Source organism: Trifolium pratense, linkage group LG5, assembly GCF_020283565.1.
Source record: "Trifolium pratense cultivar HEN17-A07 linkage group LG5, ARS_RC_1.1, whole genome shotgun sequence".
Classification (NCBI taxonomy): Eukaryota; Viridiplantae; Streptophyta; class Magnoliopsida; order Fabales; family Fabaceae; genus Trifolium; species Trifolium pratense.
The window spans coordinates 1,843,400-1,870,384 of record NC_060063.1 but is presented as its reverse complement, the minus strand read 5'-3'; the positions used below and the strand labels follow the sequence as shown (position 1 = coordinate 1,870,384).

At 35.0% G+C, this 26,985-nt stretch overlaps 2 protein-coding genes across 4 annotated transcripts; both read left to right on the top strand.

Moving 5' to 3' along the window:
- The first annotated feature begins 9,049 nt into the window (after positions 1–9,049).
- Positions 9,050–12,912, top strand: LOC123887002. Of its 3 annotated transcripts, none has more exons than XM_045936267.1 (3): positions 9,050–9,229; positions 9,971–10,167; positions 12,347–12,912. In XM_045936267.1, the coding sequence occupies exons 2-3, from the start codon at positions 9,985–9,987 to the stop codon at positions 12,605–12,607; spliced, it is 444 nt and encodes a 147-aa protein (XP_045792223.1). In that variant the 5' UTR covers positions 9,050–9,229; positions 9,971–9,984; the 3' UTR covers positions 12,608–12,912. The 3 variants fall into 3 exon arrangements, with proteins under 3 accessions (XP_045792223.1, XP_045792224.1, XP_045792222.1); XM_045936268.1 differs by having other exon boundaries at positions 9,968–10,167; XM_045936266.1 differs by having other exon boundaries at positions 9,051–9,229; positions 9,963–10,167.
- Positions 12,913–17,686: 4,774 nt separating this feature from the next.
- LOC123884345 lies at positions 17,687–21,946 on the top strand. Its single transcript, XM_045933432.1, has 3 exons — positions 17,687–17,965; positions 19,784–20,907; positions 21,001–21,946. Exons 1-3 carry the CDS (start codon positions 17,687–17,689, stop codon positions 21,944–21,946), a joined length of 2,349 nt encoding a protein of 782 aa, XP_045789388.1.
- Positions 21,947–26,985: the final 5,039 nt, after the last annotated feature.

Sequence of the window (26,985 nt, the reverse complement as noted above, 5' to 3'; positions counted from 1 at the left end):
TTGACCACTTTCACGTTTGTTAATGCACAATTTTAATCATTAATATTTTAAATTATCTATTATTAAAAATTATAAAAATTATATATTTTGAAAATATTCATCGAGACAAATCAAACATCTCATATGCTAATATTTGCATATACATATTAGTAGAAAAATACAGTCAAAGAAATTCATATGAATAATAAATAAAGTCAAATATAGATCATTTATTTTAGGACGGATGAGTGCCATTTTTTGCACATAGATTCTTCCATAGCACGCTTCCCTAGAGGTGAGTTTTGTTTTAGGATGAGTACTTTCTCTCAACCCTTTACGAAAATAAACCATCTCATGTACAATTTAATGAATTTATATACATGAAATAATAAAATGTGACCTATGTTGGAAAATTTTAGAAGATCAGTAGTACAAAACAGAAAAGGATGACACTGATTAAAGATTTGTTGTGCCGTGAAAAAATTATTGTCTTGAAAGCAAAATTCGGCTAGACCTTGATGCAATCTATATTGCCGACTGGCCCCCAAGGTTAACACAATGAGCCTATGAACACGTGCACTTGTGGCCTTAGGCTATGAAAATCACAAAACAATTGACCAAAATTTTAGTAGTAGAAAACAAGGAAAAATGAGTGAAAATCAAGAGATGTTTTTCTATCTGTTTTCACAAGACTATGACGGTCCTTTTAATAGCCAAACAAGCAGAAAGCGTTTTCTGCTTTTCCTGTCAACAACTCCTTATTATTATTAGCTGATAATTAAAAATTTGATAGTTAAAAAAAATTGCTAATAAAGTGGAGGTTGTGCAATCTAGTTTATAGCTAATCAAGAGCATTAAAAGGAATAATTTATTAAAAGGAATAACAATCAAAACTGATTAAAACCATTTAAGGAAATTTGAGGAATAAAGTAAAAGAATATTTTCTACCAATGTAAAGACATGACAATGCAATTCAGTCTGCCATTGTCCAACAACCTCTTATCCCATCCCATAGTATTTCATTTTAGGCTTAAATGCAGTTTTACCCCTCCTGTTTTGAAAAATGCGGAATTTTACCCCCCTATTTTAAAATGCGGAATTTTACCCCCCCTATTTTATAATTTGTTGGATTTTGCCCCCCACCAAAATTCTGCTTCTGAGCCTCAAGTTCAAAGTTTCTCACAGAACTTAATTTCGATCAACAATTCACAAAACTAATACCGAAACGACCGTAATCGAGTTAGCTTTCCACAGAATCAAACCCCACTAAATTTGGAGTTATAGAGAGAGATTAATTACTGTTTTAGTGAAGGTCTGTTCAATTACTAATTCTGCAGAAATCTACATGTAACCTTCAAATTCAACATCGTCTACCGAACGCATCGTAACTCCAAATTCAACGAAATTGAAATGCCAACAAAGGTAATTTCGTTAGCTTTCCATACATGTAAATAGTATTCAAAAATGTGCTACAGGGTGAGAGGCATGACGAAAATACCAGTAGTAGTTTCATACGATAATTAATTTGAACATACCTTCACTAAAACAGTAATTAATCTCTCTCTGTAACTCCAAATTTAGTGGAGTTTGATTCTGTGGAAAACTAACTCGATTGCGGTCGTTTCGGTACCAGTTTGGTGAATTATTGATCCAAATTGAGTTCTGTGCGAAGCTTTGAACTTAAGGCTCAAAAGCAGATTTTGTACAGAATTTTGGTGGGGGGGGCAAAATCCAACAAATTATAAAATAGGGGGGGGTAAAATTCCGCATTTTAAAATAGGGGAGGTAAAATTCCGTATTTTTCAAAACAGGGGGGGTAAAACTGCATTTAAGTCTTCATTTTATCCTAGACATTGGTTTATGGATTAGAAAACGGATTAAATATTTGAAAAATTCAAATATCATCTAACGCTTTTTTCTTTGACGCAAAAAATCTATCACTTATATGATATTCACTCCGGTCGTTAATATACGAAGAGGTTCATAGACTAAATATATTAATATTTCAATGTATCTAAAAAATGAACTTCTTCTTATATTAAGGATCAGAGGGAGTAGTATATTGTTTTTTATTCTATAAATATCTCAACTTTTAGTTTTAATTTCTATACAAAAATTTAATAAGTTGTATCTCTCAAATATTTTCAATCACGACTTTTTGTTCTTACTTTTTGTTCTTACTTTTAAGGGAATTTATGTATATCATTAAAAAAAAATTAAAAATATATGCGGTAATGTGTGGTATATTATAGAAGAGTATTAATTTATATGAACTGTTAGTGTTTTTTACACATGCATTCAATGATGTGTTGCCCCGTCATTTATCGAATGTGACACATCATGTATTTTTAAACACCAATATACTTGATGTGTAGATATATCATTGGACGCATGCGTAAAATAATTTTACACTGACCATGTATATAAATTAAATTCATTATAGAAACCTCTAATATAATTTTTTTTTTAACAAGTAGTAAATTAAATATGAACTTTTAAGTTTTTCGCTTAAAAATTTATAGATTTATCGTTTCTTAAAAATTCTAAATTTTTACAGAAGAAATTATTGTAATATTATAATTATGATTACAAAATCCATTCAGTACACATTAATTGAATAAAAATATAACAAAAAATTGTGACGAAAAATATTTGAAGACAAAAATTTATTAATTTTTTTATAAAAACTAAAAATAAAATGCAGAGACAAAAACTCATTTAACCGTAAAATCTAAAAATAAATCTATATTTCAAACCCCAACTCATGTACCAGCTTTACTTTTAAACAATTAAATAACATTTTGGCAATAATATTAAATTATATTAGTAGTTTAGTACACTTGCGTTTCACCTAAACTTTATGTGCATGCAAACAGTCTTTATGGCTTCTTCTAACCTTCAGTACCTTCACATGTGTCACATATGGGACGACACATATTTAAATTGTTGGACCGAATTATTTCCACAAGATTCTTTTTTAATGGCATCTCCACAAGATTTTATCATGCACTCTCATTCCCTCAAGGCCTCAACATTATAATAACTCTCACATTTTTGTTGTTGGTAGTTGGTTACGTTCAACTCTCACATTTTTGTGGATCTTGTTAATATGTGTCTTAAGAATACATTTAAGGAACCCAAAAATAAAATTATTGTATTAAAAAATATAATATTTTGATTTTTGTAAAGAAAAATACATTTTGAAAAAAAAAATTTATATTAAATTGCTCATCATATATTCTTAGAGCACATTTTAGCATTTGACATTTTAGGTTGGTAGTTGGTACATTCAACTCTTGTAATAGTCCGGACCCATTTTCTACGTATTTAGTAGGCAATTTCGGCTGTTGATACACCGGAAAATGTACTATTTATTTAGTTAAATTAATATAATAATTCAGTTATTTTTATTTTAATTTCGTAACTCATGGCCCAACATACAAGTTACACATCTGCCCAACATACAAGCTTAATTGTTAAGAAAAAAAAGAAAAGAAATGGGCCTCGCCCAATAGCTTTTGCCGCCACATGTCTTGGAGAAAAGCAAAATCATCCTAATGGCCATCAATGATCAAACGGTGCAGATTTATTTTAATTTCGTAACTCATGGCCCAACATACAAGTTACACGTCTGCCCAACATACAAGCTTAATTGTTAAGAAAAAAAGAAAAGAAATCGGCCTCGCCCAATAGCTTTTGCCGCCACATGTCTTGGAGAAAAGCAAAATCATCCTAATGGCCATCAATGATCAAACGGTGCAGATTGCACCCGAGCAAAAGTCCCACATCGCTCAAGTATTGTGTTTTGTCTCAATTGTAATAGTATAAATAGGTCCCTTTTCCATTCATTCAGACACAACACTTGACTTGGAGAATTGATAACTAGGCTTAGTACCACAAAGTTTTCTTCTTTAAAATTGAGAGTTTAGTTTTATTTTATTTTCCGATGTCCGTACTTTCGGCCTTTTTAATTCAGGTTTTTATTTTATTGTCTTATTAATTTCTTGTCTTTATTTTATTGCTTTTATTTTATGCTTTTAATTTTTGTTTTTATTTTTATTATGTCTTTTTATTTATTTGTTTATTTTATTTTTATGTCTTTAGTTTTAATTATGTCTAGCTAAATTTAGCATTGCTAGGATGTGTAGTTAGTAGCTAATAGGGGTTCAACCACCAGTTTTAAATAAATACGTTTTCAAACAATTTGTCACGAGAGTGAGGATTGTTTTAAAGGCAATAAACCAACATTGACGAGAGTTGAGGTTTAGGGCCGGATAGTTAAAACTGACCATTAGTTCTAAAGTCCGCGAGAGCTATATTGGTTTTCAAAGGTACTTATATAGGTAAGTGAGCGCGTGAGAGCAGAGCATTTATTTTATCTAAGTATAACGCTAGTCAAGATTTGAAGGTTTCTATTTTCGCGTGGCGTTTATTGCGTGACAGGTTGCCCACAAAGGACAATCTGATCATTCGAGGCGTTATATCTTCTACAGTTCAGTCTTGCGTCTTTGGATGTGGAGAGGCCGAGTCAGTCTATCACTTGTTTACCTCTTGCAGTACTGCGGTTTCTCTTTGGGATTTAGTGCGTTCGTGGATTGGTATTCCTTTGGTGGATTTCACTACTCTGCGTGACCATTTTGTCCAGTTTGCATCTTCAGCAGGTGGCTCTCGTGCGCGTCGATCTTTTTTACAGCTCATTTGGCTTGCTTGTGTATGGGTTGTATGGACGGAGCGAAACCATCGATTGTTCACAGGATCAGCAGCTACGCCCCATATGTTGTTGGACAAGATCAAGCTATATTCTTTTAGGTGGTTGAAGGCGACGAGTGTTACGTTAGCTTATAACTACCATAGCTGGTGGTCTAGTCCTTTGATTTGTTTGGGCTTTGTATGATTTGTATATGTTTTTGCTTATTTGACTCTTTGTAAACTCTTGTAGTCTATCCTGGTACGTCTTGTGCTGGGAAGACTGTTGTGGTAATATATCTCATTTTAGCTTTTTCAAAAAAAAAAAAGTATTTTTAAATCAAATATAATTCTTGAAAACTGGCGACTGTTTTATTTTCTTAAGCAGTTTTTAATTAAACATTGACTATAATTCGTCACGAGAGTGAGGATTAATTAAAGTAAAAATCAATAGAGCGAGAGCGTGAGATTTCTACTAGATAGTAAAAACTGAACATTAACTCTAATTCGCAACGAGAGTTGGGATTAGAGTTAATCAAATTATATTGCTTTTCAAAGAGTATTTTATTAGCGGATGTGAGAACGAGAGTTAAGCATCACCTTTATATTATATAATGTTGGTCAAGATTTGCGAGAGCTGAGATTAGTATTTTTAAATCAATATAGTTTCGAAAATTTAACAGTTTGTCTAGCACGAATTAAGCATTGAACCCTCTAAAGCAACTAATAGCACGTCCTAGTAATACTTATTCCAAATTAATTTAAAAATAAATAAAAAAAAATATTTTATAATTTAAATCCCCTTTAATTAAATCATTAGCCTTAGATTTACAAAGCAACACTAGATAACGGTAGGTCGATTATTGGTCCTTTGGGTTCGATAATCTTTTAAAACTACGCAACACAACTGTATACTTGCAATTAAGTTGATAAACACGCGATCAGCTGTCACCTCACGATCTTCTCCACCCCCCTCTCTAGTGGAGTTTTTGCCTTCCGTGATAATCGAAACACGTACCCTGGGGTTCAAATACGTGTTCAATCCATTCCCACTACCAATTGAGCTCGTAGCCCAATTGGTAGTGAGAATGGATTGAACATGTATTTGAACCCCAGGGTGGTTCGATTCCCACGGAAGGCAAAAACTCCACTAGAGAGGAGGGTGAAGAAGATCGTGAGGTGACAGCCAAAATTGCCTACTAAATACGTAGAAAAGGGGCCCTAGCTGTTACAATTCTCACTTACTATTTTTTGCAGAAAGGAATATTCTCACCTCAAAATTGTTTTCCTTTAACATAGTATGCAACTATGGTGAACTAAAAACAAAACAAAGAATTCATTCCAAATTTAAGATTTTTAGATGCCAATTATCGAGATCTAATTTATTTCCATAGTGACATGCCTCCAAATATTCAAAATGTGAAAGTGACACTCGGTTTAAGTATCCACAATGGAGCTATTAATTTTTTACTATTTAACTAGTAATAGATACGTGCATTTGCACGGGTCGTAATGTTACGCCGTTAATTTTTTAAGTCACACTTTGTGATAGCAGATTGAATAAAGAAATTTTTGCATTTACACACTAATTATAAATTAAGCAGAATTTAATTAAGTAGGCATTCATTACAAAATATTTGTTCAAAAGCATATTTTAAATTGCAGAAAGACATAAATAGATAGTACAACAGTTATTGCATCAGCTTAACTAAAACAACATTGTTTTCATAATAGTGATTACATATGAACTTCAAACGATAGGAGGCCACCTTGATGCCATAATGTTTGGGATGTTATGAATGATTCAGTGTGGAGCATAGAAGGTGATTCCCTTTATATACATAGGTTGAAATTAATATAATAACTTTTAATTGTTTCATTTGATTAGTTGTATTTTGTCTTCTTTAAAGAGATTTGACAATAGATAAAAAGTTGGAAAAGATTTTATAAATGTGATGTGAGTGGGAAAAAAAAGTAGTGTGTGTGGTATTTTTTGCAGAAAAAACAGACATATCAATTAATATATTGAAAATAATAGAATGCAAATATATGAAGTACCAAAATATAGATAAGCTATGATAAATTTGATTTAACTGGACTTGCCCAAAAATTTGTGACTATACTGAAATTATTCTTGAATAATTATGCTTCATTGAAATGTTTTTTAAATAATGGAAATATAATCAAATCAATATATTGAGATATAATTAAATTATTAAAAGGTGAATAAGTATTGCTGATATTTGGACTTTTATAAACGGAATATATTGTAGGTATGTGATTGACAACTACATTTCGGTGTCAGTTGGATTAGTAGGTATGTCATTGAAAACTACATTTTCATCAACAATGTTTTGGTCTTGTGACTTTCTTTTGCAACCCACTTGATTCTCTGAACTATTTGAAGCATTTTGTTTGACTGTTTCATTTTAGTACTTAATTAGAATTATGTGTATACATCATTCATTTATAATTTTTTAATAATAGTACTGAATAAATACTCAATTCCTTCAACCCAATATCTCTTAAAAAATTTTAAATGAGCTTCACCAATAACACATTTTACGAATAATTCTACTTCATTATAAATTGGTTCCACAAAAATAATATAGGTATCGTTGTTTTTTTGTAGAACCGATACTGATACTTAAAAAATAATTGAAGATCATCTTACACTTTACTTTACACTCTTCCTATACAAAAATATTTAGGTAGACACAATATTTGGCACATTATTTGGTCACTTACAATAACTTGTTTATCATTTAATTATATTAAAAATAAACATTATTTAATTTATTATTATTTTTTTGACGAATTTATTTAATTTATTTTTCTTTCTAGTTTTCTAAATAGATTAAAAAAGATGACAAAATATATATGACCATACAAGAATATCTTCTTCTATATCCGTCAAATGTCTATTATAGTAATTTATTGAATTTAAAAAAGAAAATTTAAATACAAGAAATACATCATCGTCTCAAATAATTTGGATGCTTTATTTAAATATTAAACTGGGTGATTTTTTTTTTTGAAGCAAACTGGGTGATTTTTTTTATAAAGAAAAATGGGTAATATAAAATAGAAGTACAAAAGTATTAGTTATATTTTTATATAAAAACTGTTTTTATTCATGAATATATATACTTCTCATTGATAATATATTTTAGTGCATTTTTTATTGGATTTAATTGATATGCACCGATGGTGTAAAATAATTTTATGCTGTCAATCAATTCCAACCATGTTTTCCGTCACATCATCCCACTTCACCCCACTTTCTCGACATAACATGGCAAAATGATGGTTATTTATTGGACGATTGTGTAAAACTATTTTACACCGTCGGTGCATATCAATTAAACTCTTTTTTATTTTGTTTCATTTCATTACACAAATACAATTATACAATCAAATGCTATTGAAAAAAAAAATACAATCAAATGCAGCCGGTTGCTAAATCATAAATAGTTGTAAATTTCACTTGACTTAAACTATCATGTTATCGGGCGTAAGGCCTCTCGATAATAAATAAAAAATAAAAAAAATACTCGTATCATGTTATCGTGCTACACAATAGATAAACATATACTTCATGCGTCTCATATTATAAGAAAAAAAAATCACTTTTTCATGTCTCAAATTATAAGTAAAAAAACTAACTTTTATCATTTTCAAGATAGATTTTTAGAGACTGTTTGTTATAGCTTATTTTAGGAAAAAATTATTTATAATAATTAGAAACTAAAAATAATCAGAAAACAACAACTAAGTAGCTTATAAAATAATAGATTTTTTTAGAGGAGAGAGAAAAAAAATGTTAAAAGAAGAAAATTATTTGTAATTAAAAAAATCACTTTTATAAGTTGTATCCAAACAAATAAAGATTATTTTATTTAAAAAAATGAATTTTATTATAATAAACAAATACAAAGTAAATTCAACTTTTCTAAAAATCTCTAAAAACTAATCTATAAATTATTTTACATCAAAATCACTATATGTTTAATCTGTAACAAACGGATCCTTACTTAATTTACTCTCTCTCTTCTTTTCCCTATAATCAATAAAAACTCTTTTTACATCTACCTATGAAACTTATTTCAACGAAAACACAAGAAGTTATCCTTAAAATTATCATATTTACTTTTCTTAATAAGTGTGATTTTTTTTTTCTTTCTTATATTATGGGACGGAAGGAGTATGATTTTTATTAACAGAAAAACTGATAACATACATACTAAAATATAATCGATCGTTAGTTGGTTCACTGAGCGCCTAAAGAATATGAAATCGCATAAGAAATAATAAACCATTAGTAAAACTTAACTTTGAATCTTTGTTAGGCTAAAGTAGCCGCCGATAAGGATATTTTGGTAATAAGGGTGTAACTATTAGAAATCAAAACTGATTTGAGTAAACTAATGAGAGAACTGAGAATAACTAACACAGAACAGCGCCGTCACTCCTCCTCCGCATTCGTCCATCTTCTCCGGCGTACCACCGTCTACTGACCTCACCGGAGAGTCGTCACAGTCTATCTCATCAGCTCAGCCCTCAGGTTTAAATCCATCCTCCATCTCTTCCGTCGTTTTGCTATCAACTTTGTTTGTTTTTACGAGAAATTAATCTCCATATATTTCTTTGTTTATTTGTTAATTTTCTGTCGAATTAGTTGTTTAAAATTTTGAATCATGATTGCTTTTTCAAGAATTGAATGGTGATTGTTAATTAGCAATGTTGATTTATAGCTCGTTTTTTACAGTTTTTTCGTTAAAAAATAGCAATTTTTAAACAAAATAATCATTTTTATGTCGATTTTTTTTTTTAATTTGTTACAAATGGACCCTTAAAACCTATGAAGCACGGACACTGGACATGACACAGAGAGTGACACGTCAACACCAGACACCAATTCAATGTAATTATAAGTGCACCGACGCGTGGACACCCGACACCGGGACATGCCTAATCCGAGAAGTGTTCATGCTTCATAGCTTAGAATTTTTAATCACTTTCTAGAGACAAAATAACAACTTTTAGAAATTTTCATCTGTTTGTCACAGATTGTAATAAAAATCTAAAGAGGACTTGAAATGAGAAGCTGTTTTGAGTAGTTTCTTCAAAAAAAATCATTTTTTATAGTAGATTTTCTAAAAAAAGTGATTTTGATTATGGTTAATAATACACAAAAAATCTCTAAAATATATCAAAATTACTTTTTTTTTTTTTTTATCATCCATAACAACAAAAGCCCTTAAATTAGTTGATTAACTTGGTATGTAATGATGTAGATAAGTAGGAGGAAGAAGAAAAATGCCACCTTATGATTGTATGCTTTTGTTCAAGCCAAATGTGAAAAAAGAAGCCCTAATTGGTTTAGTTGCAAGGATTGGGAAACACGTGTGCAGAAGAAATGGGGTTGTCACCGAGTTTAAGAGTTTCGGAACGGTTCAATTGGGATATGGTGTGAAAAAGCTTGATGGCAGATTTTATCAGGTGAGACTTGAGAGTGTCTTGCTCATTGTTTCTCATGTTGTAATGCATTGTTTATTCTTTTCTTTAATTTACAATCTAGGTGATTTTTCCTATTTTTAACTATGTTCAAGTCAAAATCTCGGTATTTTACTGTTTTGTTATTTGGTTCTGTTGGTGATGGACACAAATGTGCCAGTGCTATCAAAATCACCAAACTAGTGTGGCGCATAGGTTGAGTGGTTGACACAAATGGTTCTAATTGTAGTTATTTGGTTCCGTAAGTAAAACTTAGATGGTAAAAGGCCGCAAAAACATTTGATATGTCAGGGCGCGGGTTCGAACTCACAATTCCCCAATTCTCAGCACTTAGTATGTGTGAATATTGCCACTAGGGTCTTTATACCAAAAAAAATGTGGTTGGGGTTGTAGTCACGCTGCAAACCTTGATGTTGTGGAAAAATGTAGGCAAATGCACCAGATACGGCTGCAATTGCGGTTGCAATGTCGTGGCAGAGGCATCTAAAACCTTTATATTGTGTCTGCAATTATGTTTGTAGACTGCAATTTACAACTATGCCGAAAGTGGCTTTGATAATTTGTTAGACGTTTCACATAGCTCTAGGTTTGGGTAGAAGTTGACTTGTCGGGTGTGTAAAGACTATGGAGGCAGCTACATTAGTTGAAGAGGTTAAAGGACAAAACTTCAGTACAGTGCCTTAAGTGCTGTTCTTACTGTTTGCCAATAAATTAAAGACTTATGTATTTGTTAACAAAAAAAATAAACGGACAAAACTTATAATCAGTGCCTTACATCCAGTTGTTACTGTTCCCAAATCAGAACACGACATCTGTATTATTTCATCCACCTCACCTAAAGAAGCTAAACGGCGTGAAGTTTTTATCGTTTCCCTAATCACGTGCAGTCTGTTTTTTTTTTTAAAACTAGCACCACACCATCACCACTTTTCACCCATTCTAATCATAGAAGGAGCCATTGGTCTTCTCAGACACCCATCACTCTGAGCGTTCATTATTGTGTATTTATCTTGTATGACATTAAAATAAAGAAATTGCATGAGGCATCATCTTTCACCTATGTGCAAATAGGCAAAATTCAAAGTTGTTTTGGAAAGTTAAAGAATCAAACAAAATTGTTATCCTTAATCAATCTCTAATTTCTTCACCTCCCCTATTTATATAATGGCCTGTTCCTATAAGTTCACACACCCACAATGTATGTGAAATGCCAAGCACCGACAAGTGATAATTGTCATCGATCAATTGGTAAGATGAAGGAATGGATTAAGTTTATTTGACCAAAGTTGATTTACAAGGATCATCTGTGATGCTTTTGAGTTTTGACTCTGGATTAGGATGGGTGTAAAATGTAGGCGGTGGTGGTAGTGTGATTGTTGCTCGTCAAAAACGAATTGCGCGTGACTATAGGGAAAACTGCAAACTTCACGCCGTTTAGCTTCTTTGGGTGAGGTGGATAAAATAATATAGATGTCATGTTCTGATTTGAAAACAGTAAAACTAAAAACCGGATGTAAGGCACTGTGTATAAGTTTTGTCCGAGGTTAAATTCAATAGATTATTTGCATTTGGATATATACATTTGAAAACCATCTGTGTTCTCAATATTTGTTCTTCAAGTAAAATTAGAATTTGGCATGGATAGGAGTCAAAAAATGGATGATATTCTTTACCTAAACACCACTTAAACAAGTACTAATATCATGTTAGAAATCTAAATAAACTCTATCCAAGCTCTTCCATATGCCCCCTATGTATATTACTATTTAATCGATGTTTCTCAAAAACAAGTTAGCATCCTCTCCATTTCTCAAAAGAAACGGAGAACTCCATTTGGAGAGAGATAAATATTTTTTAAAATAATTCAAACTTCTTTGTGTCTATCTTTCTCCAAATGGATTTCTAGGATCCTAACTCTTCAAAAACATGAATTCAAAAAACATCCTATTGAAAATTCAAAAAGTCAAGTGTTCATGGAATGCGCCGTTAGTGTTTTCCACATGCTGCTGATGAATTTTCAGCAAACTTCCATATCTCTTTGTTTTAGAGTCTACACCTTTGGTGAACCAAAAATAGTTGCATTACATATTCTTCTGTAAGTTCCGATGAAAATTATGCAATTGTTAAGGAATGTGTTGCTGTTTTCTATTCTTAATGAATGTAGGGCCAACTGATGCAAGTGAGCATGATGGCTACGCCTGATATCAACAAAGAGCTGCATTACCTAAACAAGGAAGACAAACTACTGCGTTGGCTACTGGTTAAGCAGCGCAACACAAAGTTTGGGCTTGAGTTCATGGGGGACGAAGGTAGATTCGAGCTAAACAGATTCTCTGCAATAAATAAACCTGATGACGAAGATGATGATACGGATGGGAATGATGATGAAGATGAAGTGAATGAAGAAGAAACCAAAGTGAACTAAAATATGGTTGTGTTTTGTTTGTTTCCATTAGAAGAGAATGGAACCATTGCGGATCGTACGTGCCAAACATGTGCTTATTGATAGTTCTATATAACAATCAGTCATGATCAGCAGTGACATTGAAAATGTTGTTTAGACAATAGTTTCTTTGTAGCTTAGTGAAATAATTGATTTACAAATGAGTCTTCGAACAATTGAGCACTTGAGGTCGTCCAAAATCCTCGCAAGGGCGATATTTCAAAAGAAACAGTTGTTGTAAACAGTTGAGACAAGTGCTACTAACTAAGGAATTTATTGCCTTCTAATATAAGCTGGTATGAATGATGATTACCGCCTACTAAACCAACCAAAGAAATTTAGTGCATTTTAAAACATTGGTTTTCACGGTGGAAACATATGTCTACTTGAATCTTGAAATCATAGCTTCCACGATATCACGGTCATATATGTTTGGAAAATGAGAAAAGCTTGCCCGACATATAGACCAAACATGTCATTAGCCAATTAACTTAATGTCTTCAGTAAGGAACCAATGAGTGCAACTAAATTCAGTGAAGAGTTCAAGCAACTACTTTATGTGCTAGATACTACTCCATTGATGAATTTGTTGTTTTTCATGCAATGAGGTAGCTTTTATGTCAGTTATCATTATTTCTTTGTTTGTCAATCTTAAGTTCAACATTTGATAGTATAGTATTTTGATTTCAATTTCTTTTGGATGAATGCAGACTTTCATTATAATTTTCCGATAAATTCGTAGAGTTTATTTTATATTAAAACTCACACACATTGACGCGCACACCTAATATTATAAAAATAGGTTAAGACGTGCAATATTAAACAGGAACACATGTATGAGAAATTGATTGATGACAATAAAGATGAGAAATTAAATAATAGTCAAAATTAAATAATAAGTCCTACAGAGAGTAGTTATGGTTCTATCTGTGTATAAGGTAACTGTTGGCGTTGTATAGTTGGCCTCATTTTGCTAAAACATGTGATCTTTCCTGATGTGGAACTACATGCTTCCATCATCCAGTATAAGCAAGATGTTCGGTACAATGCTTCAACATTGGATACCACATCCAGTAGGCCGGGCCTGTGTATGGTGAGATCTCGCGCCTAAGTTCTAAATATGGAATCCACAATAAATGTTCGTTTGTGATAAGGAGCGTTGTCACGCATAATTATTAATGGATCTCGTGATCAAGTGTTGCTTGTTAATCAGATCTTCAAGTTAAGGAAACAAAACATTTTAATTGAAGAATATTCCTTGAAGGGACCATTAATCATGCTGAGCTATTGAAGCCTAATTGAAGACCTAGCCTGAGCTCGTGAAGGTTATTTAAAGAAGGTTGACTCCATTGTTCAACTCACTGAAACCAGATTTGAGTCTTACAAAGCGTGAGTTTAGGTTTTAGTATTGTGTCTATTGTGTTCTAAGTCTTGTGTTGATTTCCCACTAGACTAGGAACTGTGTGTTTGTGCATTGTAATATCTCTGGAGCTTCTAAGCAAGGAGATAGTGTGTGTATACCATTCCAAAGCTTTTAAGCACGGAAGTGGTGTGAGTGTTTTATGAAGTGTGTCTTCACATATTAAATCTAGTATTGTACGATCACAGTGGCTGTGGTCAAGAGGAGGTGAGCGGAGGTTCTCATACCTAGGTGTGTCTTAGGTAGGATATAGCACGGGTGGTGATTAGGTGAGAAGTCATACACGGGAGGTTTATTGAGGGCTTCAAACTAATACTATCATAGTGGATTCACTCCTGGATTGGTATCCCCCAGAGTAGGCTTATGTTGAACTGGGTTAATAAATTACTGTGTTAATTTACTTTCAGTTTGTTTTGTTTATTATTCCTTGTGTATGCGCGGTTGGATGTTGGATCATTGATTCACGCATTAAAAGTGTACTATAGTGGTGAAGCGTTGAGTACAACATCTTAATACTAGTGTGCCAGAATTTCAATTGGCATCAGAGCAGGCACCCTGCTCGAAACTCAGGGTGAGCTTCAGGGACATAAATTTCTGGTGAGATGGACAAGGAAGGAGGAACGGTTTCTAAACCACCACTGCTAACTGGGCCTGAGAACTATGACTACTGGAAAGCTAAGATGATGGTATTTCTTAAATCCATTGATAGCAGAACATGGAAAGCTGTAGAAAATGGATGGGAACCCCCTATGGTCATTGATAAGGATGGAAAGGTAACAGGTGAAATCAAGCCTAATAAAGACTATTCCAAAGACGAGGATGACCTAGCTCTGGGAAATTCAAAAGCCTTGAATGCCATATTCAATGGGGTGGACATCAACATGTTCAGACTTGTTAAACGATGCACTGTAGCCAAACAGGCGTGGGAAATACTCAGGAAAGCACATGAAGGAACCAACAAGGTAAAGCTGTCCAAACTTCAGATGCTTCGCACAAATTTTGAAAATCTGAGTATGAAGGAAGAAGAGACTATTCATGACTTTCACATGAATATTTTAGAATTTGCAAATTCATTTGATGCCTTGGGAGAACCCATATCAGATGAAAAACTGGTGAGCAAAATCCTCAGATCTCTACCTAAGAGGTTTGACATGAAAGTAACAGCAATAGAAGAATCTCAGGATCTGGCCAACATTCAAGTGGATGAACTAATAGGCTCACTTCAAACCTATGAGATGAGCATAAACCAAAGAAAAGAGAAGAAAACCAAAAGTTTGGCTTTTACTTCTAATACTGCAGAAGATGATGAGATAGATATGGAGAGTGATGAAAGTTTATCTGAAGCCATGGTGTTACTTGGAAGACAGTTCAACCGTATCATGAAGAGGATGGATAAAAGAAATAAATTCAATGGTCCAAGCACCAAATCTGACTTCAACAATAAGTTCAATGGTCCAAGCACCAAATCTGACTTCAACAAACCTGTATCTAGTCAAAGGAGGACCAGAAGTGATGACAAAAGTACTTCATCTAGAGGAGTTCAGTGTCATGAGTGCGAATGATTTGGTCATATCAAATCTGAATGCCCTACTTTTCTGAAGAAGAAGAAGAGTCTTGCTGTTACTTGGTCAGATGAGGATGATTCAGAAGAAGATGAAGGTGAATCTGCTAAACTTGTCAATGCATTGACAGGTGTCTATGAATCTGATGCTGAATCATGCGATGAAACATCATATGAAGAACTTCTGGCTACCTATAAGGATTTATTCATCAGGAGCAATGAATTCTGCAAAGCCTTGGAAAAACAAAAGGAGACAAATTGTCAACTTCAGGCTGAGAAGAATGAATGTCTGGATATAATTAAGACTCTCAACAAAGAGATTGAAAAGCTGAATGAAGACTTGGAGCATGCTAGAAAACAAGTTAGAGTTTTTGCATCAGGAGAAGAAAAGTTTCAAGCCATGCTGCTAAAACAAAGTGCTGGTAAGAAACCTATTGGCTTTGATTACGAGATAGTGGATCAAGAAATGGGTTACAACAAAGCTACAATTACTACCCCCATTGATAAAACTTTTCCTGTTAGTGGTGGGTTACTACCTCCTCATCCTCCCACACATCAGGGAACTGACACATGGTTAAAACCCAAGCAGCATGTCCAGACTAACTCGATGCCTCAACACCCGCCTCACCATCAATACAACAAGTCAAGATCTAGGACTAAAAGAAGGAATTGGAGGTGTCATTATTGTGGAAGGAAAGGGCACATTAGACCTTATTGCTACAAACTGTACGGCTATCCACAGAATTCATGGCCACTTGAACCCAAATCTGAGAACGTGAATGTCAAGAAAGAATGGAAGAAGAAGGAAGATGGTGTAAGCTTGATAGCTCATACATCACTGCGGGCATCATCTAGACAAGATTGGTATTTTGACAGTGGATGCTCTAGACACATGACTGGAGTGGAAGGGTATCTAGCCAACCTAAGGTCCTATGCCACAAGCTTTGTAACATTTGGAGATGGAGCTAAGGGAGAAATAAAAGGAATTGGAAACCTAATTGATAATGGGTTACCAAACTTAGACAATGTTCTGTTAGTAAAAGGACTTACAGCAAATTTGATTAGCATCAGTCAACTATGTGACCAAGGCATGAAGGTGAACTTCACACAATCTGAATGTCTTGTTACAGATGAAGAAGGAAAACTGATAATGAAGGGAGTAAGGTCCAAAGACAATTGTTACTTGTGGGTGTCTGAAGAAGGAAATTATATGTCTACCTGCCTCATAAGCAAAAATGAGGAAGTCAAACTCTGGCATCAAAAGTTGGGTCATCTACACCTGAGAGGAATGAAAAAGGCCATAGCTGAAGAAGCAATCAGAGGATTACCCAAGTTAAAGATAGACGAAGGAACAATATGTGGAGAATGTCAGATAGACAAACAAACCAAGGTGGCGCACCCAAGGCTTCAACATCAATCTACTACCAGAACACTTGAATTGTTACACATGGATTTGATGGGACCTATGCAGACTGAAAGTCTTGGAGGAAAAAGGTATGCTTTTGTTATGGTGGATGATTTCTCTAGATTTACATGGATAGACTTCCTTAGAGAAAAATCAGATAGTTTTGAAACATTTAGAAACTTATGTGTACAACTTCAAAGAGAAAAGGGGTCTGTCATCATAAGGGTCAGAAGTGATCATGGAAAGGAATTTGAGAATAGCAAATTCTATGATTTCTGTGCAGCAGAAGGTATCCAACATGAATTCTCTGCTCCCATAACACCACAACAAAATGGTGTAGTAGAGAGAAAGAATAGAACCATTCAAGAGTCTGCTAGGGTAATGCTTCATGCCAAGGGTCTTCCATATCAGTTCTGGGCAGAGGCTATGAGTACAGCCTGCTACATACACAACCGTGTAACACTCAAAAAGGGAACATCTGCAACCTTGTATGAATTATGGAAGGGAAGAAAGCCAACTGTGAAACACTTTCACATTTTTGGGAGTAAATGCTACATTCTTGCTGACAGAGAACCAAGACGAAAACTTGATCCTAAAAGTGAAGAAGGTATATTTCTGGGATATTCCTTGAATAGCAGAGCCTACAGGGTCTATAACACAAAAACCAAAGTCATTATGGAAACGATCAATGTTGTGATTGATGATGCACCATCCACTCAACCATCGGATGTGGAAACTGATGTTGAACCATCTCCTGACAACTCTGATGAGATGACACAAAGTGAAAAGTCTGAATTAAAAGGTGATGAATCTGATCAAGACTCTGCACCTGCCCCAGCAAAAGCACCATCTATTAGGACACAGAAGAATCACCCTAAAGATCTAATCATAGGTGATCCAGACCAGGGCATTGCTACCAGAAGAAAGATTGATGCTATCTCAAACACTTGTTTTGTATCAAAATTTGAGCCTAAAAACATAAAAGAGGCTCTTACTGATGAGTTCTGGATTGAAGCAATGCAAGAGGAATTGAATCAATTCAAGAGAAATGAAGTCTGGGACCTTGTTCCAAGACCACATGGAGTAAATGTCATAGGCACTAAATGGATATACAAGAATAAGTCTGATGAGAAGGGTACAGTAACAAGGAATAAGGCAAGACTGGTAGCTCAAGGCTACACTCAGGTGGAGGGAATTGACTTTGATGAGACCTTTGCTCCCGTGGCAAGACTAGAATCCATAAGGCTGCTTCTTGGTGTAGCTTGCATCCTCAAACTCAAACTCTACCAAATGGATGTCAAGAGCGCCTTTCTAAATGGGTATCTTCATGAAGAAGTATTTGTTGAACAGCCCAAAGGTTTCATAGATCCAAATCATCCGGATCATGTCTACAAACTGAAAAGGGCTTTGTATGGCTTGAAACAAGCACCAAGGGCTTGGTATGAAAGGTTAACTGAATTCCTGATTAACCAAGGATACAAGAAAGGTGGAAATGACAAGACCTTATTTGTCAAAGAAATGAATGGAAACTTGTTGATAACACAGATATATGTTGATGACATAGTCTTTGGAGGGATGGCGGAACCGATGGTCCAACACTTTGTGAGACAGATGCAGTCTGAATTTGAGATGAGCTTGGTAGGAGAATTAACCTATTTTCTTGGATTACAGGTGAAACAGATGGAAGACACAATATTTGTGTCTCAAAGCAAGTATGCTAAAAATATCATAAAGAAATTTGGCATGGAAAATGCTGCACACAAAAGAACGCCTGCTGCCACACATCTAAAATTAACCAAGGATGAGAAAGGTGTAGATGTAGACCAAAGCCTGTATAGAAGCATGATAGGGAGCCTACTGTACCTCACAGCAAGCAGGCCTGACATCACCTTTGCTGTTGGTGTATGTGCTAGGTACCAAGCTGAGCCAAAGATGAGCCATCTTACACAAGTAAAAAGAATCTTGAAGTATGTCAATGCAACCTCTGATTATGGAATAATGTATTCCCACACCAACAATGCTAGGTTGATGGGATATTGTGATGCAGATTGGGCTGGATGTGCAGATGACAGAAAAAGCACCTCTGGTGGATGTTTTTATCTAGGAGAAAATCTTATCTCATGGTTTAGCAAGAAACAAAACTGTGTTTCTCTATCCACTGCAGAAGCTGAGTACATTGCAGCTGGGAGTAGTTGCTCTCAATTATTGTGGATGAAGCAGATGCTTAAGGAATACAATGTTGAACAGGATGCTCTAACATTGTACTGTGACAATTTAAGCGCCATAAATATTTCAAAAAATCCTATTCAGCACAGTAGAACAAAGCATATTGACATTCGCCATCACTTCATCAGGGATTTGGTGGAAGAAAATATTGTGAAGTTGGAGCATGTTGCAACTGAAGAACAGATAGCTGATATTTTTACCAAAGCTTTAGATGCAAATCAGTTTGAAAGGCTTAGGGGCAAATTAGGAATTTGCCTATATGAGGAATTATAGCAGTTAAGGCATTATGTGCGCGCAACCGTTTTTTTCTCCAAATTTTGTCTATTGGCGCACGTAAATCAAGGGAAGACAAAAATAACTTTCCATAACTTCTCTATTACACGCTATCAACTCTCATATCATCATTATTCTTTTCCAAAACCTTCAACTTCCTCTGAACTCCTTGCTGCGATCTGCAAACACAAACCATCATCTCAAATCATCAAAAACTTCAAAAACTTCAACAAATTCTTTGAGAAAATGTCTCAATCTTCCGGTTCCACTCAGATCAAAAACAAAATTGCTGATACTGTGAAAACAAGATCAAAGTCTAAGAAGGAAGGAACAACTGTTGTGGTAGATGCGATGCCTTTATCAAGTATTCCTGCAACTACTTCTAAGAAGAAGAAATCTGCAAAATCCACTAAGAAAGTAAGTGAATCGTCTCCCTCAATCTCTATTAAGTCTGATTCTGTTAGGTCTAAGAAGAAGAAACCCCAATCTCCCATAAAAAGGGGTTTGAGCATGTCTGATCTATACTTGAATAAGGATCCTTCTGAAACTGCGAATGTGGAATCGCATGATGTTGCCTCCGGCAAAAATGCGAATGTTGAATCGTCTGTTAAATCTGTGTCAGAAAAGGTGAATCAAGAAAACCCTTCTGTAGAGGAAAACCCTAGTACTGTTGAAACCCTAGGAAAAACCCAAAATATTGCTGAGAATGTTGGTGTGAGCAATAATCCTAGTGTTCCTGAGAATATGACAGTTCCCACGAATGTCATAACTAATGTTACTGAAAAATCTCAAGAAAAGACTGTTGTAACCGATGCTCGAACCGGTGTTGAACCATCCTCTATACCAACTGATGCTGAGAAGGATGTTGAAGCATCCAAAGGAGGATCTAGCCCACATGCTAACACTGCCACTGGGTCGTTTGGCAGTGGATCTAATACTGAAGCTTCCACTGAAGAGGAAGTAAACAAAGAAAGTACCCCTGAAGATGTGGCTGATTCTGAGCCAGAGAACGAAGCTGGTGAGGACTCTGAGAAAACCACCAATGAAGAACAGGACATAGTGGATGTTGATGAAGTCCCCTCTGAAGAAGATCTGCAACCTCCACCCACTCAAAAAGGTATTGGGAGAAGACTGAGAAGCAGAACCACTACACCTGCACCTGCTGCTACCACTACCCCTGTTGTCATCAAGAAAACAAAGGACACTACTCTGAAACCTGTCAAGTATGGTCCTAAGAAAGGATGGAGCAAGCCTATACCTCCTCCTGAAAAGAATAAGGGTGTGCTGAAAAGGAAGAGTGCACCATCAAGTGACTCTGAATTTGAAGCTGAAAAGGATGACTCAAGCATCAAGCCTCCTGCTAAGAAGGCTATGTCTGCTAAGAAGGCCATGCCTCAGTCTGTTGCTCCTGACATTGAAGACTTTCCTTGTGACAATGTTTCATTTCATCTTCCATCTTATGCTCAACGATGGGGAATCATTTGCAAAAGAAGATTGGCTCTGGAAAGGGAACTAGGCAAAGATATTCTGGAATGTGAAGAGATTGTGAGTTTGATCAATGATGCTGGATTGATCAAAACTGTGTGGGGCTTAGGCTCCTGCTATGAAAAGCTGGTTAGGGAGTTTGTTGTCAACATCCCTATAGGGTGTGACAATCCATTGGACAAAGAATTTCAGAAGGTTTATGTTCGAGGAAAATGTGTGACATTTTCTCCAAGTGTGATCAACAAGGTGCTGGGTAATGCTGATGATCCTCACCCTGACATAGATGTATCTGACAATGTGGTCTGCAAAACTATCACAGCTGAAAAGGTGAAAACCTGGCCCAAGAAGGCAAAGGTACCTGCGGTCAAGCTAACCCAAAAGTATGCCATCTTGAATCGTATTGCATCTGTCAACTGGGTTCCTACAACACATGCATCTGATATTGCAACAAATCTGGGTAAGCTCATTTATATGATTGGTACTGGTACTAAGTTTAATGCTGGTCTATATATTTTCAATCAAGTTGTGCAGCATGCTAAGACCTCTGTCACCAAGCAACCCATTGCATTTCCAACTTTGATCTGTGACATCATCTTGTCCCAACATCCGAATATAAGGCATGAGGATGAGTCTGCTAAGAAAAGGGCAACTCCTCTGGCCATTCATCAGAAGCTGTATAGTAAACAGCATGCGCCAGATATTGTTGGACCATCAAATGCTGCTGCTGACACTCCTATGACAAGGAAGGAGATGATTGCTATGCTGGAAGCAAACTGTAAAGAGCTAGATGAAAAGAAGCTGCAGTTTGAAAGGATGATACATGCTCTCAGGGTTGAAGAGGCTGCAGCTCAAGCAGCTGATGCAGGTGATGATGGTTCTAGTGGTGAAGAAGAAGCTGACTCAGATGCTGAAGGAGAAGAAAGTGATTCCTCCCCAAGTGCTTCTGTTTAAATCTGATGTTTCTCTATTTGGATTTTTGTGTTTTGCATGTCTGTGGGCTGAGCCCTGAATTTAGCACCTAGTGTGCATGGTGTGTAATATTTTGTCTGCACTTTATGTTCTGCTACTATCTGCACTGCGTTTGGATATTTTTTTATGCAGTTCCCATTTTGTCTATTTTGTGGCTAAAAAGGGGGAGTAGTTATTGTATGCCAGTTATTGTATGCCATAATAGGTTGCTGAGGCTTTGATGTGCCACCAGATGCTGGATCATCTGAATAACCCTATGCATGAATTAAGGGGGAGTAACATGATCCTGGTACTCGATTCTACCTTTGAGGGGGAGCAATATTTCCTGTTTAGCATACAATGTGCTACTGCATGTTGAAGCATCATCTGTTCCTGAGAATTTATTTTTCTCAGCTTTGAGGGAATTTATTTTTCCCCAGTGTTTCTTTTATGAGAATCTTATACTCTCTATTGGCAAATTCCTGTGAGGCTCTTGTGCTTATCCTTCCGCTGTTGCATGCCTCTGAAGGTCTAAATTGATACATATTAAATATGCTATTTTTATATGAGGGATTATTAAAACAAGCATGTTAAATTGTTCTACTTTACTTCATGACTGTGTGCCTACGTTGAGTTGAAGAAAAGGTAGCTTGTGTATCCCTTTAGAGCGGTTGAAATAATCCTAGGATGTTTTAGCCAAAAATTGCCAAAGGGGGAGATTGTTGGCGTTGTATAGTTGGCCTCATTTTGCTAAAACATGTGATCTTTCCTGATGTGGAACTACATGCTTCCATCATCCAGTATAAGCAAGATGTTCGGTACAATGCTTCAACATTGGATACCACATCCAGTAGGCCGGGCCTGTGTATGGTGAGATCTCGCGCCTAAGTTCTAAATATGGAATCCACAATAAATGTTCGTTTGTGATAAGGAGCGTTGTCACGCATAATTATTAATGGATCTCGTGATCAAGTGTTGCTTGTTAATCAGATCTTCAAGTTAAGGAAACAAAACATTTTAATTGAAGAATATTCCTTGAAGGGACCATTAATCATGCTGAGCTATTGAAGCCTAATTGAAGACCTAGCCTGAGCTCGTGAAGGTTATTTAAAGAAGGTTGACTCCATTGTTCAACTCACTGAAACCAGATTTGAGTCTTACAAAGCGTGAGTTTAGGTTTTAGTATTGTGTCTATTGTGTTCTAAGTCTTGTGTTGATTTCCCACTAGACTAGGAACTGTGTGTTTGTGCATTGTAATATCTCTGGAGCTTCTAAGCAAGGAGATAGTGTGTGTATACCATTCCAAAGCTTTTAAGCACGGAAGTGGTGTGAGTGTTTTATGAAGTGTGTCTTCACATATTAAATCTAGTATTGTACGATCACAGTGGCTGTGGTCAAGAGGAGGTGAGCGGAGGTTCTCATACCTAGGTGTGTCTTAGGTAGGATATAGCACGGGTGGTGATTAGGTGAGAAGTCATACACGGGAGGTTTATTGAGGGCTTCAAACTAATACTATCATAGTGGATTCACTCCTGGATTGGTATCCCCCAGAGTAAGCTTATGCTGAACTGGGTTAACAAATTACTGTGTTAATTTACTTTCAGTTTGTTTTGTTTATTATTCCTTGTGTATGCGCGGTTGGATGTTGGATCATTGATTCACGCATTAAAAGTGTACTATAGTGGTGAAGCGTTGAGTACAACATCTTAATACTAGTGTGCCAGAATTTCAGTAACAAACCAAACAACTTTCAAGTATTTCTTTTATCACAATATATCATTTGATTTGATCATTATTTTTTTCCTTTCCTTGCTTTAGTAATGGAACCTTAACAATATTAATTATGGTGATGATCATAGAGTGCTAAAAGGTGGGAACTTAGCTGGTATAAAAGTTCTTTCAATTCCAAGACTCGAAACAATAGAATTCTTGACCGAGATTAATGTGATGTCCAAAATAAAACATGAAAATATGGTTGAACCAAATGTCTGTGGAAGGTGAACACCGAATTTTGGTCTACAATTATCTTGAGACTCAAGAACAATAACCTTGCACTCCCCCTTCTAGGTAAATGCATTATAATTTTTCGGTAAACTTATAGACTCAACTCGTAAACTCGTAGAGTTTATTTTAAAATAATATTAAAACTCACATGTACATACACGCGCACGCACGCACGCATGCACGCGCACATAATACTATAAACGTAGGTGACATGAAATATTAAACAGGGTTTATATACTATAGACTATATAGAAGATTGTGTAAATTGGGTTTTCAATTCCTTATCACACACTACACTTGAATTCACCTTTTGCACACACTTGCGAGTGAGACCCTATACCCGGTACCGAGTAAAACTTAGGATGAGTGGAGGTTCCATGATAGATATTTTGGGATTGTTTTCTATCTGAATATTACAAGAATCTCATTCGGAGCGTGGTTTTTCATATATATATATATATATATATATATATTCTATTCCAGGTAGTTCATCTATTGTTCTGGTTTATATTTGTAAGAGACTTTAGCTCTGGAGACCTTAATCAGGAAGTGAGTAGAGCCACCAAATATGTCACACATTGTAAAACCATTAGAACATTGAATCTCAGTACCATACATAATTTAGGACACAAAGGAGCATCCTAATGGGTAATTGAGTACCTCTTGTCCTCTTATTTATTACAATCTTCTTTACTGTTAAAAATAAATATTGTTATAGTTTCATGGTCCATATATTCACATTTATGTGGTTTTATCAAGTTATAATATGTCATTATATTTAGTTATATTAACACATTTTATTTTATATATTTATTTATTGGCTCATATAAGCTAAAACAATATGATGAAATATTCTTCTTGTGCGCCTTTCAGCTGTGGTAATTTGACTGCTATTACATATCCATTTTAGAGTCTCAACACCCAGCCGAACTATTGTGGACATCCAGAGTTCAAGCTTGATTGCCAAAATGGCAGCTTGACTATGGAAATCAAGTCACAAAAGTTTCATATCCTTTACCTTAATCAAACATCTAAAGTTTTGAGGATCGCTAGGATCGACTTATTGGGTTATACAACTCTAGCTAAGCATTCTTGTCCCAAGAAATATAGTAATGTAAACTTAGATTTGCATTTTTTTAAGTACACACCCAGTAATGAGAATTACACTCTATTTTAATTAAAATAACATTAAAACTCGCACGCACGCACACGCACACACATAATACTATAAATGTAGGTGAAGACGTGCAATATTAAACAGAAACATCGCATATGTATGAGAAATTGATTGATGACAATAAAGATGAGAAACGAAGTATTGGTCAAAATTAAACTCTTAACGAAGTTGAGCAGTGGAATGAAAACATATTTGCCAACAATTGGATCAAAATATATGCTAAACCGAATTGAGTGGGAGGAGAAACCGTACGTTTATGAATTGATCAATAATATGCTCATAAGTCATAGAGAGACAGAAAGAGGTCATTTCACTGGAAAAATCATCATCATCAGAGAGAGAGAGACTATTATATATATTATTCTCAGTTCTCAGTAAGTAGTATACTTCTTTTTTTTTGAATGGCCAGGGCATGCAGAGAATTAAAAGTCATCACACTGCTGTGCATGTACTTGTACTAGATAGCATAGCGTAGCACCTGAGTGTTTCTTATCAGGTATCTCAATCTCTTCCAAGCCTATATCAGCAAATTTACCTATTTCATATGATCATGTTTTGAACATAGTTAATAAGCATTTGAATCTCAAGAAGTTAGTTAATTATATACAATAATCAAAATAGATTGTAACCAAAATTGTATATGTACTGCTAATTCCATTATGTTGAATCTGTTATAAGAAATGTTGTCTTTAGTTTTTTGGCTTTCATTTAGTTCTTCCCAGCTTCCTAATTGGAAGCTCGGTTTTTTATCTTATATGTATGACTGATATCATTTTTTTTCCGTTTGTTCGGAGGCCTAAGTATTAAACACTGAAAACAAAGTTGGTTATGAAGGAAGTGTAGTTGACATTCATGAGGAAAACAGATTACTTGAGGAACAAGTAACTAAATTTCACGAGGAAAACAGATTACTTGAGGAACAAGTAACTAAAGAGTAGTGTAGCTCTATGATAGTTTACAGTGCACCACTTGTATACAACCATTGCACTTTGCTTATTAGTTAGTTATGCTAACAGAAAGATGGTAAAATAGAGAGAAAACTTGAGAGAACTCGTGATATTAGAAAGCTCAAAATGAGAATTCATTGATACAAATGAGAAATGATACAAGCTAGTCCTTATATACAATGCTAGAAGTTGAAGCTTCTAGAAGATAACAGAAACTAACTCTAACAAACTTTCTGTTAGCATAACTAACTAGTAATCAAAGGGGAATGGTTGTATACAAGTCGTGCAATGTAAACTATCATGGAGCTACACTAGTCTTCAGTTACTTGTTCCTCAAGTAATCTGTTATTCTCATGAATGTCAACTACACTTCCTTCATAACCAAATTTGTTTTCAGTGTTTAATACTATGTATATTATTACTTTGACATCTTGAGCTTGGATAAGCGATAGGTATAAAATCAGCAATGATTCATGCATGCATCTTACTAACTAACACATAATGTAAAATTAATATTGACATACAATATGATTCCTGACAAATATTATTTCCCATTGTCTTTTTCGTGAAGGTTGCTTAACCAAAGAGAGTGATGTATATGGTTTTGGGGTTGTTCTTGTAGAAATCATGTCAGGCAAACTTGTATATAATATTATAAATAGGCCCATAGAGGCGCGCTCAGTTGATCGGGGAATGCCATTCCTCGTGAATAAAGACAAGATCTCTCAAATCGTGGATCCATCTCAAGAAGGTGAGTACTCATTCTGTGAGGCAAAATAGCTCTTGATGCTGCCAAGGGTCTAGCATTTCTTCACAATGTGAAAGCAGTGCATGGAGACGTGGAAACTTCAAAAATCTTGATTGTTTCTGTGAGTGGATTCTTTAATTTATCTTACAAGCTTAATTAGAGATGG